A 13,005-nucleotide genomic window follows, 5' to 3' on the forward strand; every position below is an offset into this window, starting at 1 on the left:
AATTGGGAATAGGGAAATTTTAGAAACTAGAAAACCCCAAACAGCAATGCCAGATGTATCAGGAATAAGGACCAAAAGCAACTGGAGAGGATTCCAAGATACTTGAGCCTCACCATTCTTTGTGGGTCAGTACCTGATAAAACTGTAAAAATATCCTAGCAAAACATGCATCACAGCTCCATTAAACTCATCTATACAGAAGCTGCAGGTTATAATTCTCCAATGATTGCTCTTAACACACTTGAGAGTAGATCCAAGAGCTCCAACCTTAATCCTAGTAAGACTGACACCTTTATGACTTTTCTTGACAGAATTTTCTACTTTCAAAGTTATCAGACTTTTCAAACTCTTACACACTATTCAAGTTGAAAGCTCAGCACTCAAAATCAGGAATTAAAACATTACTGCCCCTCAGGCAACACTAATTCAGCCTTCTAACAAAGGAGGTAACAATACAATACCATTGCAGAATACCATGAAGACCATTCAACACAATTTGAACACAATATCTGCATCCATTTTTCCATCTCTGGAGATGTTTTAGAAATCTGTAGTGAGAGAATTGGTGCTCATCACAGGTCTAGAGGGCAATTATAAATGGCTAACAGATAGAGCTCATGGTTAAACTACTCGTGGTAGTTCCCTGCCTAGATTTGCTTTCAAACCATGGTCTTTCCCCACAAGCCATTCTGTGGAACAAGAGTCAATAATAAAAAAAGCACAGGAACCCACGACCTCAGGCCAAAAATTTCACAGCTATTTGATCCTCATTTTTAGAGGGCTTTAATTGAAAGGTATTTTTTCAGGAATCCTGAGTACATAGGCATGAAATTGGAAATCAATTCAACCAATGATTCAAAAATAAAAGCCAGAAACATAAAACTAATATTCTCAGATGTCAGCCCGGACTTAGTCCACACAATCTGAATGGACATAATTTCAAGTTAATCTTTCAAATTTTCTGCTATGCAAATAGAAAACCAAACTAATTAAGAGCCCTTTGCCATACAGGAGCAAGGTGTTTCAAGACAGTTACTGCCTACACCTATCTATGCCTATTTTTTAAAAGAATAGGTATACATAGGTATAACATTTTCTAACTATTTTTTAGCTTTACATTAATCAAAATACAAACTTAGATCTTAATTTTCAACCTCAATGCTTTTATAGTGATGTGTATGAAAATTCCTAACCATACGTCCCAGTAAATTCACTGACTTTCAAAGGTATAGCAGCAGTACTTCCTTTTAAAGAAAACTGACCATTAAGACTGGCTAAGTAAAACAATGTAAAGTTTTGTCAAATCAAAACACTATGAAAAACTGAAACAGTACTCTGTGCCACAGTAACACACTCCAGACACAGCACCATGAATAACCAAAAATATCAGATTCAACTTCCCGTCATAGGGGATGCCACCAACAGAATCTGCCTTTGAGCTAACAATGCAGGGCAAAAGGGTGAACAACACTCATACCTAGGCACAAGACCTCCACTGCAAAAAGGTAGATCCTGTTCTCAAAGCAGTATGAAATAAACTCGGTATAGAGAAAGCAGGCCATTTGCACCACTGACTTCCAGTGTTAGCAGATGCCACTCTGACAAACTGCCTAATCACAGCTCTTGACATTTTAAATTAAAAAAACCCCAACCCTACGATTACCATATATTACATCGGCTGCGGTGCAGGAGTTCATCCTTATCAGAGGAAACTTCATTTTCCAGGTGAACATCAACTGTTTCTCGTTACCCCTGGTTACTCAACCGGTCTTTTCGCTGACTTGGTCGAACTGAACCGTTATTTGTCACAACGCTGTCACTTCTTAGGAAGTTCAGTGTCAACCTTTCACTCTACAGGAAATTTTGTATTAGAAAGGTAACTGTCCTAAGCACAAATCGAAACTCAGGGTTTGCGCTGCCAGGAGCTGTTCCATTTGCAAACCAGCGTTTTCTATTAAAGAAAGGCTCGACTAGGACAGCACCGGAGGCGAATCGCAGGGCTCACGCTGCGAGGCGCAGCCAAGTGCCCGCGGCCGCGCTCCGGTGACAGCCCGGTCAGCTCTCCCGATGGCTGACAGCTCCTGCCGGGGCCCTGCCTCGCCTCCCGGCCCGGGGCTGGCTCCACGCAGGGTCACCTCTGCGCCACAGCCCGGGGAGCGCCCTCCCGGAGAGCGGCCCCGGCAGAGCCGGCTCCCCGCGAAGGGGCGCGCACACACCTACCGTCACCGTCTCCTTGGCAGCGGCCGCCACGGGGATGGGGAGCAGCGCCCGGGCCCCGCCCGGCTCGGCGGCTGCCGGCTCCCGGGATGGCTCCCGCCGCCGCTCGGACAGCCGGTACCCCGCGAACCCGGCGAGAGCCGCCCCCGCAGCCGCCCAGCCCAGCTCCCGCCGCCACCGCCGCGGCCCCGCCGCCCCGGCCCCGCCGCCGCCGCCCCAGAGCCGCCGGGCCGGCGTAGCGCCGGGCGCGGGCCCCAGGCGGCGGCGCCAGCGCAGCAGGGAGCGCAGGGCGGCCATAGCCCCGCTCCGCCCCAGCGCCCGGCGCACCGAGCCCCCGGTGCCGGCAGAAGCCTCGCGAGAAGCGGGGAAGGGGGTGGGGAACCGAGCGGGCCCCGCAGTCCCCGCCCCGCCCCGCGCCGCTGCCGGGCCGCCCGCGGGCGATGCTCCGCGCTGCTCCGCGCTCCCGGACAGGCGGCGGCAGGCGGCGGGACGGGCTGCGCCAGAGGCGGGGCGCGGCCAAGCTAGCGGAGATACGAGGCGGGCAGACCCAACGCGGGGATCCGGCACGGAGCTGGATCCGCGCAGTTTGAGCACAAGTGCCGGCCAGGGTGATGCGGGGGAACTGCCGTGAGCGCGGCAGAGCCGTGCGTGCCCCTCGCTGCCTTCTGCCCGCACACCGGGGCCAAGTGTGCTCCGCATCGTGCCCAGAGCCTCGCCGCGTTACTCCACGGCCTTGCTCCCGGGGCAGCGTGCCGCACCGTGCCGCGATGTGTCCTTGCCATGTCAACCTCTCCTCTGATAAATATTTTTGGCGACAGGTAGCTTCCTTAGCATAACCAAGAGCTCGTTGAAGACCAGTTGTGAAAGTTGAGCATGGTCCTTTGTCCCTGCTTGGTATTGATCTTGTCAGGCATTTCATGTTAGGGCATTCTTCCATGGTACAACCTGCATCACAATCTACATTAACTTGAAACTTTATAAACTGCACACAAACATTTCAAGACACAGCACACCTTATGGCATTTTTCTTTTTTGCAATGGTTCAGTCTTAATCTTTTTCTTCTTTACGTAAGTACATTTTACCCAAGTTTCAGCCACTTATCCTTTTTCTCCCCCCCCCACGCCCCCCCCCCAAAATCTCAAATGACTTTTTCTATTATTATGAACAAGATTTTGGAAAATACACAAATGATATCTTGATACCTTTTAAGCCATGCTCATGCATTTTCAGTTTCATTGAGTGGTTATGATATGTGTCAAGGAGTAAGTGTGGGCATCTTTGTCAACTGACAGTCAGTCAGATCATGCAACTGTAAACATGGTCAAGGTTGAATTACCTCACAGCTATGGCTGGAAAGGCAGGTATCTGGGGTGAATGATGGATTTACTGCATTTCTTTCAAAATTTAAGAATACTGCAAGCCAATTCATTCATCAAGTAATTCCCTTGACCTCATTATTCCCAACTGTCAAAAACTATTTTTGGAGTTTGTTTTTTTTTTAATAATCTACTGCTTTATTTTTTACTTTATATGTATGACTCCCAAGCAAAATCCTTGTCTGCAAGTCTGAGTTACATCTCTGTACTCAATGACTAAAGGCCAATATGGAGACCAGCATTTATGAGTCAAGGCAATAATAATTTCTGATGCTTAGCATGACTGGAACACAAGTACTTTTCTTGCAAGTACATGACTAAACATCCAGTCTGGAAACTTTTGTAGAATGTGGCTCTTGGATCTTATCAGTTCTAGCTGCCTCATTAGGAGACCTCATTCGCCAATACTATTAGCTTTTTCAAATAGTCTACCTTTTTTGTTTGACTGGAAAAGAAATCACTTTTGGTCAGTGTGGTGTCCCAAACTAAACCTGTCAAGAGCTCATCAGTCACCTAAACTGTAGTCATGAACCATGAGTTATCTCCCTGTTCACACTATTTCCCTGAAATTAATTACCCACATTTTACTGACTTTTCAATAACACCTTTAGGCTAAAATTTCTTTCACTTCAAAAATTCAATTCACATCTGCAACTACTTACACCCAGGTAATTTTAGGCAGAACTCCCCTGGTGAAGTGTTTGCTTAGGAACAAGAGAAAAATTTATTTGTGCAGCAAGTCTAAAAACATGCACTGTCTGAACATCTCGTATGCAGAGATTCAGAAAGCATGTCATTTAAATAAATTAATGTTGTTTTAATCCAATGATTCACTTACAGGATTAATAAAAAAGCTGTCAAATGAGGTATTTGAATATTGATATATGGAAACACTGTATTCTCACTGGATGTAGCCATGTAAATATGTGCTCATTGCAATAGTTTCTCTGTTCCATTCTGCATATATAGGGGTTATTCATGTGTGTCCACAAAAGCATGGACGGTGAGATCATGAATCTTAAAAAGCTCTATGAATTTTTGTCTTCAATTAAAGAAATAAAACAAAGCATGAAGGTGTAAGAACTTCCTTCCCACCGGAAAAAAAAATCCTTGTTGCTTTTTCCTCATCTGCGTTTCTTAAATAGTTAAATATAAATATACATGTATGTATACATACCTTCTACTGTATCTGTTCAGAAGAGAAAGCTTTCAATGTTTTTAAAATCTGCATGTATTTCATTTTAAAGGTCATCAGATTATGCCCTAATTTGTACTTGGAGCCTTGGAAAGGTTCTATTCTTCACAATGAATTCTGCACAAAAATACACCTTTTTCACTCAGACTTACAGTGCTTAGAAAGGCACTCATTGTAACTTGTGCATGTTCTGCTCACCTTCCTGAAAGCAGAGAACCATATTTTTGTGTCCAAATCAGGGAAGAATCTGAGACTGGCCATGATACATAGGTATCTCCAGCTGGACATATCCCCTTGGTGCTACTCTGTGGGTTTTGTTCCACCAAATGTTTGCTTTCTTATGTATTCATGAACCCTCCCTTCCCAATATTTTATTATATCAGTAAAAATTTATGGCTGGCACAGAACTGTTGTGAAGGAGTTCTAAAATTAACAAAGGTGCAATAAATTGTAGGACCTAAAGTTTAATAGCTTACAGGAGTTTTTTAGATATGCAGATCGATCTGTCTCTCCATATATGTACAGACTATCTATGAAAAATTTCAGTCATTACATTCTCCACTCCTTTGGTAGCCACTAGGTTTTGCTTATGACAACATGCTATTCTTAGGCAATATACAGTAATTGTATTGTCTCTAGAAGTCCTGACTACTTGCTATGGAAATAAAAACTTGACCACATATATATTTGTTCAATGACACCGAGAGTGCCGTCTCTAGGAAGTATTCGTAGAGTTGATTAGATTGTACTGTATACTTTAAGGTGAATTATGTACTCTTGTAAAAAAACTCTTCAAAATTATTTAACTTCCCATGGTATAGTTTCAGAAGGTGCAAAAAAAAATCTTTAGCGTTATCTTTTCCTGTCACATGGCTAGTGCAAACACACGCACACACAAAATCTTATCTTTTTGTTTCTTTTCTGGTACTTTATAAAACAGCATAACCGGTTTAGTTCCCAGACATTAAAGACTCCACTCAGAAGAGATCAGTGTTATGTATTCCGCTCTACTTTAAATGTTTCCATTATATAACAGGAAAGATTTAGCCATAAGGGTCTTTCAGTGTGTGATTGCTGAAGACTTTTTTTTGCTCAAAATAACCCCAACCCTTCTCTACTGGAGACAGTGAATGTTATCTGAACCGTAGACCCCTCTACTGTTTATAGGAGTCAAGGGTACTGCTTGGACCCAGGAACAGTATCTGTATGAGAGCATCTTTGGGCTTAGAACGAGATACCTCCTCCATTTAACTGTACCATCCTGCTGCATGTCCTGCAACTCAACAGCTGTGATGAACAGTTTGATCTTGACCTGTCAGTCATGTCAATAAAAATACTTGATGTTTGTTTCAAACGTTTTTGGTATACTTGAGTAATCAGTGAACAGGCTATTTGAGAAATAGGTGCCATATAGATTATTCAACTTTGATCTATTTCTTTGATTTAGCACTACAATTAAGTAGATTTGCTTCAAAGAGAAAGCTCATTGGTTGATGTTTTACACTGATGTGATAATGTTTACACAGATGTGCTTTGAAATCTCGATTATGGTGGATTTTTGGTCCCACCACATGACAGGCTCCTGTTATCTGAAAGGTAAAATAATATAACATCCAACTGTAGCTGCCTTCAGAACAGGTCTGCCTGTGCTCTCCTCTGAGGTGATTTATCTGATCATTGTATTTAGCATTAATTTTTTCAGTTTTAAATCCCTCCACAGTAAATCACTTGCTTTAAAGCAGCCTTTTTACAATTCAGGTGCACACAGGGGCAGTACTTAGGACTGCAATGATGAAAAGGTGTCACATTACCTGCTTTAAAGCACCTGCCAATTAATTAGCCCTGTACTCTCCATAGCAAATAAAGGTAAGCAGTCAAATCCATTTGATCTCTCAGATTTAGACTGCGACTGAAAAGACCATGAAGCAAGACGGGAGAACTAATCTCTCATGATTCTCTGCAACTTTTTTGTTTAAATGAAACCTTAAACCACCAAGCGATTCTCTTGAACTTTTGAAAGAATTACCTATGAAAGATCTTTACATTTTATACTTTAAAACCATGTTTTAACATTGGCAAAGAACTGCATATCTTAGATGCTGAGATAGGTCATGTCATTTAAGCCCTAAAATTCATTAGACTTTACAGAAAAGGCAGGAAAGATTGCAAAAGTCAAACTCTTAGATTTAATGCAGTGTTGTTTTAGCATTGGTGAATATGTTTTCCACCAAAATATATTTTCCTGTGTGAACCATTCTACTCTGGGGATGAAAAAAGTGCATATGCTCCTCTGGAACAGGACAACAAAATCCCAAACCGATTCAAAATATTGTAGAACTACAACAGGGATCTTTCATACATAATATTGCTAATTTATGATGCTCACAGACCTTGGCTACGGGCCCAATAAAAAACCCCAAAGAAGTGAGCCACAATCTTTCTTCTTCTCTGCAAAAGATTTGAAAATATTTATCCCAAACTATGGGGCTGCCCCTTTATGTTTTTAACACCTCCTGTCAATACGATAGATCAGTTTAGTGTCACATTAATGATAAATGCGAGGGAGAATTTGCAGAGGGGAAAGCACCTCCCTGACTATGCCAATTTCTTTAGAAATTCCCCTCCTTGTAGTTGAAGCGATAAAAGGGAAGCGTAATGCATGTACATTTTATTAGCGTTTTAGAAACAGGGAGTAAAGCTGTCAGATCTTCGGGTTTTTTCTTTCATGTGTGTCTGGGCAGGTCTAACCCTCAGGTAACGCCCTTTCTCCTTCTTCCCTCCTGCCTCTCCTTGCACCTGTCCACGTAATGCTCCGGCAGCTCCCGCCCGGCCCCCGCTGCTCGCTCCGCTCCGCTCCGCTCCGCGCAGGGGCCGCGCCCGCGCCCCCGCCCCCGCCGCGCGTGTGCGCGCCCGGCAGCGCGCGGGGGGCGCGCCCGGAGCCCCCTCCCCGCCGCACCGCAGATCAGAGGAAGGTGCGAGCGGAGGGGGAGCCGGTTTACAATTTCAAACGCGGCCTCCCCGCAGCGGCTTCATTAACATATGTCAGGGGACCGCCGTATATATATACACACGCGCCAGGCTGATGAGCAGCACCCGCCGCCCGGCTCGCACCGCCTCGGATCAGCACGGCTCGGCCCCGGTCCGCTCCGCTCGGCCCTGCCGGCTCCCCATGCTTGGGGCTCCGCCGCGCACCCCCACATGCCCGCCGGGAGAGGCCGGCAGCCGCTCTCCGCCGCCGCCGCGCCCTAGCCCGCTCGCCCCGCGCCCGCATGGCTCCGCTGGCCGAGGTGGGCGGCTTCCTGGGCGGCCTGGACGGCCTGGGGCAGCCGGTGGGTGCCCACTTCTTGCTGCCGCCCGCCGGGGAGCGCCCGGCGCTGCTCGGGGACCGCCGCGCCCCGGCCGAGCGGGGGGAGCGCCGCGCCCCGGCCGCGGCAGCGGCGGCGGAGCTGGCACACTTGCAGGGCATCCTGCGGCGGCGGCAGCTCTACTGCCGCACCGGCTTCCACCTGCAGATCCTGCCCGACGGCAGCGTGCGGGGCACCCGCCAGGACCACAGCCTCTTCGGTAGGCGGCTGCGGCGCGGCCCCGTATGCGTGTGCGGGGTGTGGGTGTGTGTGAGCGCCTCTGTGTGTGCCTGGGCGGCAGCAGTCCTGCTCTTGGGAGGGAGATGTGATGCTGGTGATGCCGAGGCAGGTGGATGAGTCCTCGGAACAGAAAGGCTTCACCCTCCGGCGTTTGGCCATGGGGTCTGCACCAGAGCAGGGTAGTGAGGGAGGGCTGTGCATCCCAGGAGAGTCAGGAGAGAGGCGCTGCTCAGCCTGCGCTGGGGGTCTGTGAGCACAGGCATATGCCGTAGGTTTATGGGAATGGTCGGGAGTCAGACCGATCCTTTTTGCACTCGCTATTGGTATCGGAGCTTCTTGGGCCTCTGTAAGACGGTATAGGTCACAGACTTGGGCATGCTGTTCTGAGGCTGCATTAGACTGCTTTGCTTCACAGGAGGGCATAAAGCTGAAGCAGAAGAGCCTAAAATGCCTCTTTGATTAAGTGCTTAAAATCCTTCCCAGCCAGCTTTCTCTGTCAGTAAACCCAAAGGAGGTGAAGGCAACCTGTGATATGAGAGTAAATATTAAATAGTAGTTGTAGAGGCTGGACATCTGAACAAACCTGCTGTTGTCAACTACATGTGAGTTTTGGTATGTATTGGTTTAGCAGTCGTAAAAAGGTGATTAAAGAGCTTCCTATCATCCTCCCCATAGTCAAAACAGTCTGCTGGAATGGCTCTTAATTGCTTTTATAACACATGGATGTTTTAAGAAGTAGAAGAGCAGTAGTGAAACAGACAGTTCTTCTCAGAAGGAAGATTTCCTACAGCGTGTAAACATGAAAAAATGTTTGCTTTAAAGGGAAAATCAAGTTAGCTATAGAGCTAGCATTTACTGGGCTTTTTAGAATTGTACTACCTTTATTCTACCACTACTCTTGGCAGGTTTGTCTGATGTGGTTTCTTTGTGGGTTGTATCACCTGCTTATTATGCTTTCGGAAAAGAGTGGCTTTGAAAATGATATCAGAAAGACAAAATGCCTCCAAACCTTTTATGGGACTCTGTGCTTTGTGAACTGGAAAACGAGGACGATTTATGTGTGATACAGTTTTTAATGCTTACTCTTTGTAAAGGATTTATTTTCTTTGCTGTTTTTAATACAACTAAGAAACCTGCTGAAGCTCAACTAAAATTGAAAACATTTTAAATTATTGGTTAGTCCAGATAGTCCATCTGTCTGAGACTGAAAATTGTCCTGAATCATAAATAGTAAACAGACAAAAAGTCATAATCAGCTGCACTATTTAAAACTACTTACCTTAGATTCAGGGATTTTTTAAACATTTTGTGGTTTTGCTGCTGAACAGCAGTATCTGAGATATGATTCTGGCACTTCTTTTTGAGGCTTTGTTTATGTTGTTAACAACTTCCAAAAAGCCAGTTCACACATTCCTTTTCTTTCATGTTTTGGATGTGCTGTAATCTGTGCATATCAATTGGTTAAGTATGTTGACTTACCTTTGCCAAATTCAGGCTTCAAATAGTACCTCATGTCTCAAATATTTTATTAATATATATTACATTTTTGGGCAAATGTAATATAAATAACGTTATAGTCCAAACAGTAGCAAAAAAAGCAGCATATTTTATGTACTTTAAAAGCCTGCACTAAAGACAGCAAGTTGTGTCAAGAGGTGTGGGCCCATATGCTAGATAAGATGTCTGGCAAATACTTTTCTTTTTCTGTGGGTAGATTCTGTTATAGAAAATTCCGATCTGTACTTTGATTTCCATTCAAATGACCTAATAATGGATGTGTTTTTTTAAGATAACTCTGTAGAAGTAGTAAAGTATATTTTCAGGTAATTCAAACCAATCTTCCAATATTTGAGTAGGCAGTTTAGCAAATAGTGTACAATCATTAAAGACTCCAACAGCATGGTAGTAATGGCTTAAGTCTCAGCGCTGAATAAAATCCTTTCATATTCAACGTTTTGAAAAAGCTTCTTAAATGGTGAAGGATTCATGTTCCTAGATGAGGCTTCTCAGACTGCTTTCCTGAGATCATTGTGTATATTTTCACATAGTATTTGAAATTTCAGAGAAACTAGGCCACATTTACTATCATATGTGCATTTTCTACTTGTTTCCAACTGAGTTTTTGGATGCTGTGTGTTTTATGGTTACAAAATTAAGTAAAGCAATTTTTTTTTCCAGGTATCCTTGAATTCATCAGTGTGGCAGTGGGACTGGTCAGTATTAGAGGCGTGGACAGTGGCCTTTACCTTGGAATGAATGAGAAGGGAGAACTCTATGGCTCTGTAAGTACCACTTTCATATCAGCTCATACATCTTATATTCATACATAAAATATTCTGTTTCTCCACTTCCTTTGGTTGTGGTCATTCCAGTTTAAAATGTGAGAAGTGATGCACACCACAAAGAAATATGTAAATACTCCCTGCTCTGTTACATTGCATTTGAGTCCCTCTACCAAATCTCATTTGTAGAACAGCAGCTAGTCCAAGATAGAACTCTGCATAATACAATTCATTCCAAGATGATTTTAAAGTAAATAATAAATAAGTAATATTTTCTTACAGTAAATGTTAACTAATTCACTTTTTAAATCTAAAATTGTAGGTGTACAGGTCCAAGTTTCCAAACTCATTGTCAGGTCTACATACTCTTCTTGGGTTTGGTTTGTGGACATTTAAATGAGCAGTAGGGCTACACAAAGCCTAAAGCATTTTGTTTATTTTTATAATATCTTTTTTCATGTCTTCAAATATCTAGTGGCAGCTTAAATTATTTTTCTTTTCTCTTTCTTTCTGTAGGAGAAACTAACTTCTGAGTGCATCTTCAGGGAACAATTTGAGGAAAACTGGTACAACACTTACTCATCCAATGTCTACAAACATGGGGATTCAGGGCGGAGGTACTTTGTAGCACTTAATAAAGATGGTACTCCCAGAGATGGGGCAAGATCCAAAAGACATCAGAAATTCACACATTTCTTGCCCCGGCCTGTGGATCCCGAAAGAGTTCCAGAACTGTACAAAGATGTGTTAGGATACAGCTGAGCAAAGAGGCAGCTTTGGCAAATACACCAACTGGAGCTGTTGCCCATGCTTTCATGACAATGCCAGCATGAGGAACCTGCAGCGGTCGAGGATACTGGATGTGAAGAACCCACTTGGTGAAAGGCAGGCCTCTGTTCTCCAACCACTGGATTTGGGAGACAAAGCCTCAAAGATGAGTGTGGACCAGACTCCTCAAGTTTTCCTGAATGGTTTGGTAGCCAGTCACCAGGGGGAAGAGGAACTTCCTAAAACATAACCAACTCCTGGCAATTCTGTCTGGATTACCTGTTGTCTGTAAATTAGCAAGGAACCATCTACATCATATGATGCGACAATGCTGGAAGAAGTAGAAAGAAATGGACTATAAAATAGTGATAAATCCTGGGAACTGTGTGTGAAGTTTTACAGGCTCCACTTTAGTGATGGACGTTAGATGTCAATACATAGCAGTCAAAACTGGAACTTCAGGATGGACCTATTTATACATCTCCAGATAGCATATATTTATTTTATATATTTATTTATTGAAGAGTTTATTTTTTACTGGGATATGAAGAGAATACAAGTTCCTAACCCCAATGAGAAGTCATTTACAGTGCCAATTTTTACTCTGTATAGTGTCCTGATACAGAAATGACATTACATTGCAATGCATCCAAAACCTGAACATTTGTTTCATTGTTTATCAGTTACAGATAATTTTATATTTTATGTGCATACCATTGCCTTGTAACTGTCCTTATTTGGAAAAGAATGTTTATTTTTTTTTTACTTATGAGAGTGCCTTACAGATTGTATTAAATTCAAATGCACATTTAAAAATGGCATTAAAAGTTACTTCACTTTCTCTGGTTTACTGTTATTTTTAAACTGCGAATATCTTAGCACACGATGTACAACATTTCACACCTGCAACAATTGTGAAGTGTGTATTGCAGTTACCTTGAAAGAAAAACTAATATTAACTCTTGAAATCTTGGTTCAAATCACAACATGCTTGATGGTTTTTGGCTAAAGGATTCCTACTATCTTTACACACACACAATTAGCTATTCTCTGTAAAATCTTCATGTAGTATTCTCATTATTTATTGTTTCTATCAATATAGTTAAGGGGAAACAAGTTCAGAGGGCAACGTTTCAGTTACTGCTGTATGAAAAGCTTCTGAGTGAGAGCTGTTTATCTGCTGAGTACAGAGAAGCTAAGAAGGCAACTTCCTTACCCTAATTCCTCATCTAGACTATATTTTCAGCATAAGATGTTCTGTGAAAGCTGTCAGAACAAAGATGAGCTGTGTCTGTGCTACTTACAGCTATAAAACAGGCAGATCATACTAATTTAATTCAGAACTGTCAGATATGAAGCACAAACTCATCTGAATATTAACTGATGGGGAAGTCTGCTCTGCAAGAATACAAAGGGTAATGACAGATTTATGATTTAGACCTAAACCTGCTGAACCTGTCACATGATTGCCACCTGCATGGACAAGGCTGGCTCAGGAAAACTGCAGGGAAGGCAGTTCAGGAGAGGGCACCAGAGGTGGTCTCATGTTTCATCTGCCAATGTTCCCAGTGGGCTCCTGCTC

General features: G+C 43.5%; 2 protein-coding genes across 5 annotated transcripts in view; one reads left to right on the top strand and one right to left on the bottom strand.

Moving 5' to 3' along the window:
• The window catches only part of MICU3 (mitochondrial calcium uptake family member 3), a 52,326-nt gene extending 49,812 nt beyond the window's left edge, over nucleotides 1-2,514 (bottom strand). For all 4 annotated transcript variants that reach the window (XM_066548394.1, XM_066548392.1, XM_066548396.1 and 1 more), the window contains exon 1: nucleotides 2,221-2,514. In XM_066548394.1, the coding sequence (XP_066404491.1) occupies nucleotides 2,221-2,514 (294 nt within the window). The remainder of the gene's footprint in view (nucleotides 1-2,220) is intronic.
• A 5,238-nt stretch (nucleotides 2,515-7,752) lies between these two features.
• Nucleotides 7,753-12,264, top strand: FGF20 (fibroblast growth factor 20). The gene is given in 4 exon segments (XM_066549085.1): nucleotides 7,753-7,880; nucleotides 7,883-8,353; nucleotides 10,552-10,655; nucleotides 11,172-12,264. Coding segments are annotated over 4 exon segments (873 nt in total). The 5' UTR covers nucleotides 7,753-7,828; the 3' UTR covers nucleotides 11,418-12,264.
• Nucleotides 12,265-13,005: the final 741 nt, after the last annotated feature.

This window comes from Molothrus aeneus, chromosome 4 (assembly GCF_037042795.1).
Source record: "Molothrus aeneus isolate 106 chromosome 4, BPBGC_Maene_1.0, whole genome shotgun sequence".
Taxonomy (NCBI): Eukaryota; Metazoa; Chordata; class Aves; order Passeriformes; family Icteridae; genus Molothrus; species Molothrus aeneus.